The sequence below is a fragment of the Eucalyptus grandis genome, chromosome 2 (genome assembly GCF_016545825.1).
Source record: "Eucalyptus grandis isolate ANBG69807.140 chromosome 2, ASM1654582v1, whole genome shotgun sequence".
Lineage (NCBI taxonomy): Eukaryota > Viridiplantae > Streptophyta > Magnoliopsida > Myrtales > Myrtaceae > Eucalyptus > Eucalyptus grandis.
The window spans coordinates 4,419,582-4,435,259 of NC_052613.1; the positions used below are offsets into that span (position 1 = coordinate 4,419,582).

The window sequence follows — 15,678 nt, forward strand, 5'->3', positions numbered from 1 at the left end:
TTGGGAAGGCGCCTTTGCGGAGAGGGGAGATGTTTCGGTGAGGTGCGCGTGTACCGGAATTAATGGTGCTTCGGGTGCAACGTGCCGACACGTGGGCTGAGATTGATTCTCCGGTCAATTTGGGAATATAGAAAGTTTTCTTCTTCTTCTTCTTCTTCCTTTTTTAAGAAGGTTGGGAAGAATGAATCGGGGTTACTTACCCTGTAATCTCAATATGGAACATGGAGCAAATAATTGCCGAAAGTTTCTAAGTAGTAAGAGTGCTATCCTATTCGGACTTTCTCGGAGCCTGCAATAACACAATTGAGAAAGCTATGAATTGTATACTCTTGAGGAGATGAAGCAATCGAAATTTTAAGGATTCAAAAGAAATCACAATGAGATGAGTCGTTTACCATTACAACAAATGTCAAGAGAAAGTGTAGTGAATGTGGTGTATGTAGTTGAGGCATCATAACAGACTAGTAGACTTCTACTTTGTTCCTACATGAGCCAATCGATTTGATTAGGCCTTTGCCATCTGTTTTCATATATCAATTATATAAAGAAAGTTGCAATTTTCAATGCACCGATTTCATATTATCTTAACCTAGGCGATGGAGGTATTCGTTAATAAGACTCTCTTGACAATAATAAACAATTCTCCGATTGTGAACAAGTTCAATTGTATTACACTGGTACACCTTTCACGGTCAACCTAAAAGTAAGTCTTGTCTGATACATAGGAGTCATGCTCATGACCCTACCATTAAAACAATTAATGATTTTAGACTCTTCAATTCTACTCGAGGCTTGCAAGGCCTCCGAGTTGAAAACCTATCCTTCTCGTAATAATATTGTAAAAGTACCATAGGGAGAAGTCTTTTCATGCAAAGGAAGGTAAATTAATTGGTCAAATCTAACTAGAAAAGGGTCTACTGGCGGATGACTCAATGATATTGCCGTCTAAAAGTTACTCCATTTCCTTATTGAATGGATAGATCTTGACATGGGGTTGACCCTCTAAAAAAAACCAAATTGGGATGTTCATAGAACTTTTCCTTCCCATCTTTTATTACTCCCACTCAAGATACAATACTATATTAACGAAATCTAGATTTGAATAGGCATGATGTAACCATACCACCTAGTCCCATTAAAAAGTTTTCGTAATGTATCAATGAGATCCGTCGTAATTTCTCAGTTATTGAAATCGAAAGGCAAGAAAAGCGATGCAGGAAGTTGTGATTAAGACTCACCCCGCCATTTACTATCATTTCTTAATGTTGGTGATTTACGAATGATGTCCTAATTATGTAAATGAGCGAAGCCATAAATTGAAATCGCAGTCGAAATTTCATACCCTCTTAATCAAATGCCAATTAACACCGAGTCGCCTTGATTGCAACCCATTCTCCCCCACCTAGAACGAGAAGGTCCCAGGGTCAATTCCTAGGCAACGTTGTGACCGGAAAAAGAAGCCTCGAGTGCGTGGAATTTTCTTGCCTCTGCATTGTTTTATTAACCCGGCACCGGCATTGAAAGAGAACGGGGGAGAAAGAGGAAAACTCCGGTCCAATGAAAAGCATCCGTAATGCTGGGCCGGAGTTCGCTATCAATATCAGTATAAATAAATAACTTCGGACCTCAATAATATTTCTTTGACCAGAAAACAAAATTTTTAATCTCTCTTCTTCTCCAATTATATTATGATGCTGAAAAGGGCATTTTGTTGGCCGAGGGGAGAAAGCAGTCCTTCACGTATGGACAGTCACGACGGCTAGGGCTATAGATTAGAGAGAGCCTCACGTTCCGGTCCAATTTATAATTCGATTCGTTTTCTTTAATATATAAAAGGAAAGCTTCTCAGAAAAAGGGCTTACATATATAATCGCAATAGGATTATAATTTAATCGGAATAGAGTAATAGCGTGGCATTGCCTAGAGTAGAGTTGACAAACCAATTTCCAATCGTAGGATAATCGATATGACCTCGTTATTACGTATTTTACGCGGCTTTTGTGGCTTGCAGATATGATGATGGCACTAGTGATTTGGTATGTAAATTTTGAGTTTATTATGTTATTTAGCCGTTGTCTTCCATTTGGTATGTAAAGATTGTTTTGTAGAGATCGAGTCAAACTTGAGCATGAAAGAACCGTGTTGAACTCAAACCGGTATCCGGTTTCTATTCTAATCTGAGTTTAACTGAGCACTTGCGAATATAATCTCTAGGAAGTCCAAAAAATTCATGCATTATAATGCATAACTTACTAAGCATCACCATCGCCATATGCACAAATGTTATATTATCCAAGATTATCGAAATGAATGCAGTTTAATATTCAACTATGCCGTAGAAATCATGCAAAAGCAACAAACGTTTTTACAAGGACAAATAGTGTGGCGTAACAGGAATTCTGATGACAGCAACCTCTGATCTAACATCGATCCTCATATAATACACATGAGCAGGTAGAGACTCGCGCGCTAGATCTATTCGCCGGAACAAGGCGGCATGCATAATTATTGTCCTAATCAGAAGCATTAGCGGAAACATAAAAGAAAACTAAATTCTCCGTTTGACCATAATCCTGAACGCATGTGGCGATTAACAGCACCCCAAAACATCATTTCATGTTTAGGTACCTTGCGGCAATTGGGATTGAGGTCAAAACCACTGCCAAGATTGCTGATGAGAGGGCTGGAGCACTAGGTGGAGCCCATGATGGTGCTTTCTAATTTTGCTAATCTTAGTTCCTCAATAATTAAATTATGAGCATCGAGTATAATTCCTTCGAATAAGATTGGCAATTATCAGACCTCGTTTTCTTTTGCATTTCCTATCTCTGAGTGAGAGAGGCGGCATCTTTCTTGCATTCTCCTCCTCTCCTCTTTCCTCTTTCTGGCCCGTTTGAGTTTGACCTGTTCTTCATGCATTCCTGGACCCTAGTCCTCTTCTTCACTGGCGTTGAACGAGTACCAAACCAGAAGACTCCAAGGTAATGTAAACAGCATGCCCCTGGAACCGTATTTGACCTACGATGCACCTAACTTAAATGGAAGTATGAATAACCCATTCACGCCAGGTATACACGGATTCAGACGACGTTACATCAATATAACAGAATTCAACCACAGTGCCGCCACCCACATCACCTCCATAACCGCCCTTGCCAATGCCGATAACTGTCACCACCTATGTCTTCAATATCTTTCCCATTTACGCATGATTACTGTTTTCTATTAATAGAAAGAAAAATGGAAATACAAGCACAGATTTTGCCAACATAGTTGGTCCCCTACTCCTGTTGTCCGCAAAACAAAACCAACGACAACATTCCATGACGAAGCTAATGTGACTGAGACTGATAAAGGAAATCACAATTCATGACATTGCTCATCTTTCCCAGTCAGACCAACAACTAAGAAGCTGATAATTCAGACACCGAGCCAAACATGGCGCGAAAGTACCATAAATAGATCAATGTCTTCAACTTTCAGAGGAAGATGAGATACAGATCAACTAAATGATGCCACGCTACACCCTGCACTGAACTGACCAGTTGCTGCATTTAAGCCTTAAATCATTATAAGAAGCCATCCCAACTGGCACCCGCATTACAAATGAAACAAGGACCAAAAATTGAAAGCGTAAACTTAACGAACCTCTATTCTTTTAATCAGTGAAACCTTACAATAACATTAACATCCAAGAACGAGCCCCTAAGTTAGTGCAATTTCGTCAGTTACAAAATATATAAAGTGAATTGATCAAACTCTGCACAACAGCCTCAAAAGTTCTCTTCATCATCTTGTGCATCATCTGAACTTGTAAGATGATTAAGCCTGACCTTCGCCTTTTTGGGTTGAGAGACTTCCCTGATTTCCTCGTCATCACCCTTTCTCTTCGCATTTCCATCCTCCTCTTCAGAATTCCCGGATGATTCATGACTATTTTCTGATTTCTCATCAGAAGATAACTTTGTACTAGAGGCTTCAGCTTGCTTCCCAGGATCAGGATGTTCGCCTTTTTTAGATGATTCTTCAGATTCTACCAAAAAGGAGCGAATTTCTTCACTGCTTGCAAGATCAACAGGGGTTTTCCCAGCTTTAGTCTTGGTACTCAGGCTAGCACCTTTCTTTACCAAGTACTTCACAAGCTCCAAATGGGACCCTTGAACCGCATAGTGTAGTGGAGTGAAGCCCTTGCGATTGGAAGCTTTAATGGAGACACCAGATGAAAGAAGCGTGCGTACAACTTCCAAATGCCCCTTTTGGGCAGCAAAGTGAATTGCCCCCATATCATCCATGGCAGCAGCCCCGACATCAGCCTTGTTCTGGCAGAGGTAAGCGACCACTTGTGCCTGACCAGACCATGCTGCTAGATGGAGTCTAATAGATTATGTCAGGTCAAGGAAAAAAATGGCAGTATAAACAACCCCCGAAACAGAAAGTAATCACAGTTTGAAAAAGAAATGGAAGGCAATAGCAGGCAATATAAATAACATTCCTATGCTGGAAGCTCGAAGTTGGTATTCAGATTAACATTGTAGATTAAGTAAATATAGCCTAATCTCCATTGAATGACTGATTAAAGACATTGATATTGAAACTCAGTCATAGCTGAAGCTTGTGAAAGAGTATTAACAAGGAAAATGTTAGTATGATACAACATGGAAGAGGGAATGTACAGGATTTGCAAAGATTGCCCTTCTCAAACAAGCAATTGTTAAAAAATAATCAATTACAGTAATCTTTCTGTGCAGATGCTGATCTGTACAGCAGGAAAAGATTTACCAATGCCAAAGAATACCATAGCTCAATGGACTCTCTTGTTACTAGTGGAAAAGATTTAACTTGCAAACCTTAGTTTCAAAGGAATCCGTATCAGGGATAGGAACAAGAATGAAGCAACAAGAAAAGCAACAGATGAAGATGGCCTTTGGGCCTCGGGACCATTTAATCCTTATCATGGCTTGTTGTAGAGACACCATTCCAGATAAATTCTCTAAGTTGTTCATAATCCATCAAGACCATCTTCAACATCAAGTGACTTGGAATCAGCAATCAAGTATTTCACAAGCATGGCAGCAGCAACCTAACTAAGAACTGCCCAGACAGCAGGTGGCACCTAGTCTCACGCGGTTCATGTCTCTCTCCTCACGAGTTCATATTTTCAGTTCATTGAATGGAAATTTTCAACCTAAATGAGAAGATAGTGTCACCACTATGTGGAGAAAAAAGGACAAGGAGCTGTTTTTGTTAAGCAAGTCACAGAGCACGCCAGTCGACATAAATGCACCAACACCGTGGAACCTCATATAATCTCCCACACACAAGCATTCACAGCAGAGCACTGTTTAACTCGATCAACACCCCTTCTCATCAAGAACTTACTTTCGCACAAACTCCAGCATCAGCAGCCTCTCTCCCCCTCCCCACATATTGCGTAACAGTCAAGAACCGGAAGATGCCAATTTACCAAGTCAATCGCGGGTACGCCACGCCAATCCGGCGATGCCGATTCCAATCATCAACGAGGATCAAGCAATCGCGAAAATTTTCACCAGTTCAAAAGGAAATAAACAGACGTGGCAGAAAGATAACCAATAAACCGCGCGAAAAGAAAGAAAAATATGGAACGTGATATTCAAGTAAGCTAGAGCTATTCGCAGTATTCCCGAAGGATAGGAATGTTTTCTATTCACTTGCATCGATCAGAAACTGTGAGAAGCAGAAGCAGAAGCAGAAGAGGGCGCGATCAATTAAGGGGAGGATACGGAGTCCTGGAGTGCTTATCTCTGGAATTGACGGCCAGAGGGTTCGCGGCGAGCATCGACTGGACGGCCCTCAGGTCGCCGGATCTCGCCGCCGCGTGGAGGTCCTCGCCGGAGCGTGCGGCAGCTGAACTCCGAGGCGGCTTCCCCATTCTTCTTCTTCTTCTTCTTCTTCTTCTTCTTCTTCTGGTCGTTAGGTTGTATCCAATCCGACCAAAAACGGCTTCGATCTCACTCTACCCCCTCCGAGGTTTTACAGCAGAAGATGAAGAGGAACAGGAAGATGACGAAAATGCCGCTAGCATTGGGGGCCCAGGCCCATTGAAAATCTTCTCGGCCCAACATTCACAGCCCACTTTTTCCAGGCCTGGACTCTTATAGATCCGACTCGACTTGATTCGGTCGGGTTCGATTCGGAACTTCGTCTTCCTCACTCTAGAGTTTCACTTTCACAGAGCAAATTTTGGGTGAAGAAAAACGAAACCCTAGTAGAGAGGGAGAAGCTAGAAATGAGTTCGTTCTCTTCGATGAATCGCCATGCCCGTTCCTTGATCTCCAAATTCTTGGATTCGAATCAGAGGCTTGCGTCTCCTTCGTCTTCTCTTCTTCAACCTCGCCATGGTCTCGCCGCGAGATCGCATTCCTCAGGCAAGTGGCCTTTTCTTTTCCCTTTTTTTTCTTTTTTTTTTTTTTTCTTATTTTTGGGTTCCGCCGTGGTGCTTGATTTGCGAGATTCGCTAGGTGCATCGGTTTGCCTCGTTCAAAGTTGTTTCTTGACACTTGCAATTTGGATTTTCGGATTGGCATGTCGTCATAGCGCATCTGCCGCGATTAGGAACTCTCGTGGGACGTCAAGGATGATCGGATGCTCGGCGGTTTATGTTAGATTTTTCATCGCGCTGCGTCATGCTTTTCGTGCTTGTTTTGCTGAATTCGCCATCAACTGTTCGTTGTTTATTCGGATTTTTAGATTCGTGTCTCCGTTTCTTCATTGTGCTCTGATCATTTGGAGAAAAATTGCTGAATGTTGTTTGCAACTAGATATTTCGATGAACAAATTTATGTTTGGAGGCCATGGTTATTGGGCAAGGAATGATGCACTGATTCATTTTAGCAGGATCTACTGCGACAGGTGAAGTCATATCTCCCCGTGTGAATGATGTTTCGGCGACGAGAATGTTTGGAAATGTATGTCGAGCTTCCAAAGTTACACATATGGTTAATCCTTCCCGTTTGAGCTTGACGAGATTCATCCACTCTTCAACTCAAAAGGATGTTGAGAACATCAGTAGCCCCAGGTCCATGGATTATGTTAGGGGAATCATAGAGGAAGAAGGGAAAGCCCTTGGTGGTTTTCAATTTCCTCGCTACAACAACATGGAGCAAGATGTCGATTTCGTCCACATAAAGCTTATGCGCAACAATACTTTTGTTACCGTGACCGATTCTAAAGGTAACAAGAAGATTGGCGCGTCGGCTGGGTGTCTGCCGGAAATGAAGGGAGGCCCGAAGATATCTAGATACGCCGCGGAGGCGACTGCTGAACACGTGGGCGACAGTCTAGGAGTTTGGGGTTGAAGTCTGTTGTGATGAAAGTGAAAGGGTTTACCTTCTTCAAGAAGAAACGGCAAGCAATCATGAGCTGGAGAGAGGGCTTTACAAACGCTCGAGGGAACCAGAACCCGATCGTGTACATTGAGGACTCAACTCGTCGTCCCCATAACGGTTGCCGACTTCCTAAGAGGCGTCGTGTATAAGCCGTACTCATAATGTTGTTAGAGTGTTAGATCGTTTAAATGTCAAAGAGGAAACCATACACTTCTTGGTCTTGGGACGGGCTAAGTGGTGTTCATTTTGGAAAATAATCTGGAGCTGTTGCTTTACGGATTTTAAAGTATTAGTTGAGTACAATGACATTAATTTTCTGGGCATCGTTCTGATAATTTTGAGGGCTTTATGGTGTAGTTTGTTGACCATTCGCGTCATGTGGACATACTGCATTCCTTTGTTTTTCCAGTTTACATTAGAATTATAAGTTGCTATTGTCATCTGTCTGAATGAATATATTCTTTAGATGTCGGCTGAGTCCCATTGCCACGATGTCATTAAATTGAAAACTATTAATAATGTGAGGAGGGGCATGAGCATTTGCTCTTAGTCCTGATTGCGCACATATCCTGCCTCGATGGTGATAGTCATGGGATGGCAGCAGAGTTAAATTAAGTTAGAAAGCGCTCTATTTTCGTTCTTTAAATGTGTGCGTAGATTGTAATGCATGTATGTGAACGGTTTTGCTTTAACGGATGGTATCAGATTCCAGTGCCTTAATTTAACATTTGTAGGGAAAGTACATTGCTATCGCATTTGTCCTATGATTCGAATGTCTAGATCTGCCCTCGCATCCAAAGGGATTTGACAGACATTTACTTTTGTTTCCAACATTCTGTCCTGGCTGATCTGGGCTGATTAGTTGCTGATCCATCCGGTTTCACAAAGCTTTATCCAAAGTGAAATGCAGTGTCTGTGGTTTCTCGGTGGTATTCTTGATGACATCGAAATGAATTTTCAACAGTTCATAGCCTAGAGCTCCTCAATTATTATAATTATTATTCATTCTCCTCGTTTGACTAACAATAAATGTTCGTCGATGACTGGCCCTATCTTGAACTTCGCCATTCTCTTGTCACCATCTTCTTCGAAAGGATTATCGATGGATCAACTTGCCAAATCCTCCATCGGACTTCTTGTTAATGAAGGAATGGGGGACAAGGAACTTCTTCACAAGACGATCCTTTACGTAGTTCCGAAATGGCAAACCATTTAGATTATGGAGTCTCGAAGGTTGGCGTCTGCATTTCAAATTAGACCAGATGATTCTTCCTAGGTTCTGGTTACTCTTATTTTGCCTCGATGGGCTGCTCCCTCGGCATGTGACATCATCAGACCAAGAGCATGCAAACTCTTGTTTAGGTTGTTGGTTAAGATTGGGCTTGGGCAATACTATCATTGCTTCACTTCAATGAGTATTTGCACTGGAAAACCATCACAAGTGGCGTAAGCTGAACACAACCCACCATGATGATCTCTACATGATATTTATAAAACTACATCAATAATTCTCAAATATTTCTTCTGATGCTGCATTGAGATGGATGCTTAGGCTACAAAATTACAAATACAAACTAAACAAGCTTAGCCTATTCTTCTTTTGGCAACCAATTTTTCCCTCATCTATCATCACTCTAAAACTCAAGCGATAAAATAGATTCTGCCACGGCTGGCAGAGCTTTGCCATGCAAAGCCAGTTTGAGATAAAAGAGCTTTTGAGCATGTTTGCTCTCCATCAATATTTTCTCCAAATGCATGAACTCGCAAGTGAAGCATTTAGATTGAAGTGTGTCTTTGCATCAAACTGATGAAACTGCCTTGTTGGACTTTCGCATATGATGAAATGATGACCAGTGATCTAATCCACCAACGAAACAGTGCTCTCCTGACTAGTGTCATTATTGAGATCTATAAGATTGGAATTGACTGAGAATTTCAACCACCTCTTCTTCTCAACGTACTTGAGAGCTGGTTCCATTATGAAACCAATTACCACAGCCACGAGGCTCACAATTGCAACCTTGAGGGTAGAAAGAGCAAGGACAATGCCTATTAGTATAGTTGGAGGAATGCACATAGCGATTGCTCCAATTGTCCCAACCGGTATCTTGAAAGGCCTAGATGCATTAGGATACTTAATCCTCAACTTCACAAATGCTATGAACTCCAAGATCATCCCGAAACAGTACAAGAAGTTCTCTGCAGCAACGATCTCTTGGAAACTCAGCCATGAAAGCAGAATCACGCCAGAAGCCGAGAACAGAATTCCAATCAAAGGGGTTCCGTGTTTAGACCTCTTGGCGAAAAATTCAGGCAACATGCCCCGCTCAGCCATGCCCAATAGCTGGAAAGAGTCGCTGCTCATCTCAGCGACAAACATTCCCATATTGGCCATGGCCGCGGCTGCTTGGACCCACCACCTTAACCAAACACCCCCAATGATTTTGGCAATATCGGAGAAGTACCCATCTGTCCAAAGCTCACGGTCAAGTGGAACAGCACCAGTTCCAATTAAAAGTGGAAAAAAGTATCCGAGAACAACCAAGATCAGAGCATAGAAGAGAGCCCTTGGAAGAGTTTTCTTCGGGTTCTTGACCTCTCCAGCCAGTGTGCTTATCGAATCCCAGTAGTTTAGATTCCAAAACAGTGTGTTCAAGTACAAATTCCAGTCTACATCATGTAGATTGACCACCAACCATCTAGACGGCTCCAACTTGGGTATCGACAGAAACCCCATAACCACAAAGGGGAGAAGCGAGAAAACCCCTAGTGTAATCGCGACCCATCCGACAATGGTCAGACCCCTATAATTCATGTATGTAAGAAGCACCGTCAAAGCTAATGCTGCAACTACCCGAGGCCACCCGCCACCCAAAGCAGGGATCCCCGATTTCAAGTAGTCAAGGAATAGCACTGGGTACAAGGCGTTATCTATGACCCCACTAAGCCACTTCATCCAGCCCTGCTGAAATCCCCAGAAGGGACCGAGCGCAGACAAAACCCATACCACGTAACCACCATTCTCGGGGAACATGGTGCCCATTTCAGCTGTGATTAACGCCTCAGGGACACTCCATATGAACGGAAAGACCAAGAATCCCAGAAGGGCTAAGAGAGGACCAGCAGCTCCAACGCTATCCTCAACCCCAAAAGGACCACCGGAGACCTCATAAAAGATGAGGAAAATAAGAGGAAGGACCGATACCTTTCGAAAGTTATCCACCCTAGGCGAAGAAGGCACTTCTTGGATGGTCACATAACTTGCGCCATTGGACTCCCCCATAGGAATAGAAGCTTGCCTACCAGCTGAATTCCTCAATTTCTGCATTCCATATAAGCACCCCAAAAAAACCAGAAAGAATGATTCTTTTGTCATTGCAAAAACATTCCCCGATTAAAGACGACAAACGTAAGGACATGCAGGAAATTCCCCCCCGATAAGCAGAGCAGAACATCGAGAATCGACACGCCCCAAATTGCAAACACCCGTCGAAGCAAGAGCTGCATGCGAATTCCGACAATTGAAGAAGCAATTCGACTCCAAACTAGCGAACAGATTACAGGAGGTCACATCTCACTCGCCCCACAGAGAGACAGAATCTGAAGGCAAACAACTCAAATTGGGAGTAAAGTTAAACCCAAGAGGCCGACGATATCCCCAATCCCGCAGCCAAACTAAGGACCCCAGAAACGACCCAATAGTCCTATTAAACAACAGCGCCATGGCAGAGATCTGAAACACCGGCCGGCGACGCAATCGTGAGCGAAATCTCTCGAACCCAGACAGGAGCAACAACGATAACGCCCGAACCGGATTACCCAGAAACGAAAGCCCAACGAACGAAAGGCAAAACCAGCAATAAGCAAAAGGAAGAACAAAAGGGGAAATCAGAGGGAGTCAAGATAGAGAGAGAGAGAGAGAGAGTGCATGAAAACGAACCATGAGAGGAAGGAGAATCGAAGAGGCGGGATCGAGGACGAAGAAATGATGGGTTCCGCCATCGTAGAGCCGCAGCGATGAAGCTCCCGCATCCCCGACTCCGTCCCCCGCCCTCTCTCCCTCCCTCTCCGCGCCCTCTTCTGCTCTCTCTCTCTCTCTCTCCCTGAACTTTTCTCAGTGCGTGACCCTCAAGTTTTGTTCTTTTCTTTCACCTTCTTCCTCTCCTCCTCCTCCTCCTCCTCCTCCTCCTTGTCCTTTCGGTTTCGGTGGAAGCCTTTTCTTTTTCCTTTTCGAATTTTTAGTTGCTAGTTTAAGAATATTATTGTTATTTCCTGTATGGATCCATTATCCACTTTTTTTAGATTCTCTTTCGCTTTCCTCATCACGGCTCACGCATTTTATTTATTTATTTTGTAAATTCGCGATGTCTAATAATACTTTGATGAGACTCAAACGACATGTAAAATATCCATATAACATTTTGATTCTTTTTTTAAAGATTTGAATAACTTTCTAAATGCTGGCCAAAAAAGTAAGCGTATATTTTTGCTTTTATGCATATGCAAATAGATATCGTGATCTCATATCGTCTAGTCGGCTTTGTTTTCGTCATTTCCTTTTAATGATTCAATAATATTTGCATTAGTTTTCACATATCTTACCATGTCTTGACGGACAATCTTAGGAGCGCACTTCCCAGTATCAACTCGATGCATTCCAAAGACTAATCTCGAAATGCTCTCGAGACTTGAACCTAAACCTGGATAGATCGAGATATCCTATGGTTGAGAGGATCAAGGTTTCTTACTAAAGTCCATAATTGTAATTAATTGTTTCCTTAAAGCAATGCATTCCGTAGTAAACTAGATGGAATCTCTAAGATTATATTAAAATGAATTTGTAATTTATTTCACTAAAACAAGTAACCTTAAATTAAATAAAAAAACAGATGCCGTGTGAATCCACACAAAATCCATATAATAATGCATCACTAGGACCAACTAATTCATCCCCCGATCCAACCTTAAATCCAAGATCACGAAGGAGGAACAAATTTCATTACCATATAAGTTAACACCTTATTAATAGCCAACTCTCTTTTCCTCACATGTCGTTGTTTTTTATGATTAATTTGAAGGCAAGAACGATGCAATAATATCAATTATTTTCGTAAGCATTTAAAATATACAAGTCATGTCTAAGCACGTAAGACATTTTTATCTGTTTATTTTATGAATTTTACCTATCCATCTTTTTCTCCTCCATAGGGTTTGTCTCGACACACTTCGTATAAAACGAGGCGAGCTAAGCTGGCGAGGCCTCATCTAAAGGATAAGGCGTAGAATTAAGACCAGAATTATGGGAGTCAGCTCGATTTTGCTTACGAGTTTGGTCGTCTCTCCAATTTTCAACTCTCGAAAGAAGCATCAAATCAAACGTCGTACGATCCTCCTTTCAAATAATCAATCGTCACCTCCATCGCGTGGTCCAATAAAATAACTCGAGTGTCAGGCCAGAAAGGACGAAGAACCAAAAAATCAAAGCTTCAAAATGAGAGTTTGAATGTGGACTTTTCCTTTTGGTAGTTAGTACAGTATCGAACTGCTGATTGCTCTAAGTTTGACTATTCTGGCATTTAGATTCCGAGTTCTACATCAAGCTCAGGGGCACTGAATGTGACCTGATAATGAAACAATTTAGATACCATTTTCAGAGTAAAGATGGTGTCCAATTTGACAATTTTAATTTTATGAACTCTTATAGTTCTAGGTAGATCATACAGACCAAGAACCACAACCAAACATGCCCGTTCTAAATTTCCCATCAAATAAAAAAAGAAAAGTTTAGATATCGAAGAATTTTAAGAAAATTTATGGTTATGTTATTTCCATATCTTTGAATGGTTAGGGAATATTCTGCCGTAAATGATAGCGTGATCTCATGATCTGGAATTTGGCCTGTGCAGTATGTTCAGAATATATACTTTTTTGGACATGGATGACTGTTTTTTTTCCTATTGCGAATTAAAAAGTTTTACCCCATGTTACGCACGAGCGATATTTATGTCAAGACCATGTGCAGGATGCAATGTAATGCAAGCAAGTCAAATTTGCCCGAAAAGTCTTCCTGATGAATCTGCATCTCTAAACCAGCCGGCCCTTCCCCATCCCTTTCTCCTATCTCTTTCAATGTAACAGCATAAAACTGGAAATGATGAACACACATCATGAAGATGCAAATGAAAACTCATCACCCTCACCATCATCATCATCCCTTCTGCGTTTGCACTTGCCTATGCTCGATAGATCGATATATGGAGACGCGGTCGTTATGTCATGAAGCTGTAAAAGAGATCGAGAGGCTCGGGTGATGCCATTACCTCGATGTCTTGATCGGTGTTGCCGTTCGGGGCGGCTCCAGCTGGACGAGGCGGCGACGAGCGCCGAACGGCCTCAGTGGCGGTGGTGGTATTGGTGCTCTGCCGTGATTCGGCTGCTTCTTGTGGGCCCGAACCCGAAGCTTCTGCATCTGCCTTCATCTCCTGTACTTACTCCCGGGACTCAGTGATGGGTCGTATTCTTCTTCGCCTTTCGGTTCCTTCTCACCATATCAGGAAGGGAAGAAGGCCAGATGAAGCAAACCCAGCAAAGGCCATCTTCACTCCACACGCATACCCAGAGAGAGAAAGAGAGAGAAAAAGAGAGATATTTTACTTTAGGAGGATAAGGATAGTGAGAGAGGGAGGAGGGAGGGAGGGATATATGTTTATTTATGTATATGTCCATGATGCATATGGGCATCTGTTCATGACGAAACAAGTCAGAAAATGGTTTTGACCTCTAATATTTAACAATAAAGTTCCTGAAAGCTGGTGCACGATATCAATGAGAATCATTATTGTATAATGTCATGTTAGGAATAAAGTGGTCATTCAAAAGAAGTTAACGTGACAATTATGTAATTTTGTCAACTCTGTCATTTTTATATGTTTTTTAGATTATAATAGTTCCATCGTTTGAGTTTCTACGCATATCAAATTTTTGAAATATCTATTTTTTGTTGCCACGAGGGGTTCTATTCGCCTTTTTCTTTTCGTATGTAATGCGTATTTTTTTCCCCTCGTGTACATGGAGGGGAGTTTCGTTGAAATTTCGGGTGCACAGTGAAATAGAAAGAAAACGATCGCATAACGTGACATTTTCGTATTGGATGTGCTAAGCACCCGAGTTGGTCGGTGATTGGTGCATAAAGATTTCCAGGGATCACTCTTTAAAATCCCACAAATTATGCGGAAATTATCAGACATCGGGGCCACTTATTCATGCCAAAAGTATCTTCTTAACCAATTCATATGGTTAGTAGCGTGATTCACAGGAATCTAAGCAACCGGATCTCTTTGCCCGTGCTCGAATTTAAAAAAGAAAAACATGCCAAAAATCGTCGCCGCTCCACTTCAAAACCCTTTCACCATTCTCTGCTATTGAAAACATCGAGTTGCATCTTATCATTTTAACTGCAATTCCAAAACCAACCGATTCGATGGTATTTTTAATCATTTTGCCATCCGTTTCTGCTCATAACTCTCTTGTTCCTCTCATCAAATTATGTACGTTTGCATTTTCCTTTCTCATGAAGTCGTCGATCGCTAGCTAGCGCTTGGTGGCCCGGCCGCACCCCATTGTGCTGGATTGCCATGGCAGGAGCTTGAATGTGATGGTTGGCTTTGGATTTTACTTGCCAGGCTTTGATATGCAGCAGATGCGAATGCATTATGATGAGCGTCGGCACAGTTTTGACTGCTGATTTTGGAAATGGCGATTTTCTTAATCGGATTCCTCCATTTAGATAAAGCAAATTCATCATGCCGAGTAGGAACAGTTGATAGTAGCTTCTCACCAACCCTTTGATCTTTGTGTGGATATAAGTTGATCTTTGTGTGGATATAAGTTGCCATTATTGAATAGAGTCCAGCACAACTTTGGCATTATTATCTGGGTGTTTGATACCGATCGAATATTTCCAAACTCCATCGCCTTAAACAACCAAAGATAACAATTCTTTTACCAAGCAGCCCCCTAGATGTTGTTGTAAAAACCGCAGTTGTTATGGAATTTTACTATACCCTCTAGTCTGATCTAGTTATCCTTGTGTTGAAAACTATTGAAATTTGCTTGAATACACTATTTCCGTTTAAGAACTCCCCCTTTTTTTCTTTTCTTATTGACTCAAAAATAAGTCACGCCCATCTGTGGATTATTGACACATGAAAGAATTCAATTGTGCAGCGAAGTTCAAGCACGCACGAATGGATATTGGTATGGGTCGGTCGAATTGATCTGACTTCATTAAATGATGGGAGACGCCAATAAA

General features: G+C 41.9%; 3 protein-coding genes across 4 annotated transcripts; 1 reads left to right on the forward strand and 2 right to left on the reverse strand.

Annotated features, from left to right (window-relative positions):
- Window positions 1-3,450: 3,450 nt before the first annotated feature.
- Window positions 3,451-5,998, reverse strand: LOC104442345 (putative ankyrin repeat protein RF_0381). The gene is made up of 2 exons (XM_010055746.3): window positions 5,763-5,998; window positions 3,451-4,374 (listed from the first exon to the last, which is right to left on the reverse strand). Exons 1-2 carry the CDS (start codon window positions 5,909-5,911, stop codon window positions 3,774-3,776), a joined length of 750 nt encoding a protein of 249 aa, XP_010054048.1. The 5' UTR covers window positions 5,912-5,998; the 3' UTR covers window positions 3,451-3,773.
- A 191-nt stretch (window positions 5,999-6,189) lies between these two features.
- LOC104442344 (probable ribosomal protein S11, mitochondrial) lies at window positions 6,190-7,807 on the forward strand. Its single transcript, XM_010055743.3, is given in 3 exon segments — window positions 6,190-6,407; window positions 6,877-7,305; window positions 7,308-7,807. Coding segments are annotated over 3 exon segments (777 nt in total). The 5' UTR covers window positions 6,190-6,268; the 3' UTR covers window positions 7,517-7,807.
- Window positions 7,808-8,769: 962 nt separating this feature from the next.
- LOC104442343 (probable polyamine transporter At1g31830) lies at window positions 8,770-14,042 on the reverse strand. 2 transcript variants are annotated; one of them, XM_010055741.3, is made up of 2 exons: window positions 13,688-14,042; window positions 8,770-10,689 (listed from the first exon to the last, which is right to left on the reverse strand). In XM_010055741.3, the coding sequence occupies exons 1-2, from the start codon at window positions 13,844-13,846 to the stop codon at window positions 9,226-9,228; spliced, it is 1,623 nt and encodes a 540-aa protein (XP_010054043.2). In that variant the 5' UTR covers window positions 13,847-14,042; the 3' UTR covers window positions 8,770-9,225. The 2 variants fall into 2 exon arrangements, with proteins under 2 accessions (XP_010054043.2, XP_010054044.2); XM_010055742.3 differs by lacking the exon at window positions 13,688-14,042 and adding an exon at window positions 11,308-11,508.
- Between the last annotated feature and the right edge of the window lie 1,636 nt (window positions 14,043-15,678).

What these genes read in the sequence shown, in the direction of transcription:
- LOC104442345 (XM_010055746.3), bottom strand. Translation starts at nt 5,911, where the DNA reads ATGGGGAAGCCGCCTCGGAGTTCAGCTGCCGCACGCTCCGGCGAGGAC. An exon ending in GATAAGCACTCCAGGACTCC is followed by an intron (nt 4,375 to 5,762) that starts GTATCCTCCCCT and finishes ATAATCTATTAG; the next exon opens with ACTCCATCTAGCAGCATGGT.
- LOC104442343 (XM_010055741.3), bottom strand. Translation starts at nt 13,846, where the DNA reads ATGAAGGCAGATGCAGAAGCTTCGGGTTCGGGCCCACAAGAAGCAGCC. An exon ending in ACACCGATCAAGACATCGAG is followed by an intron (nt 10,690 to 13,687) that starts GTAATGGCATCA and finishes TATGGAATGCAG; the next exon opens with AAATTGAGGAATTCAGCTGG.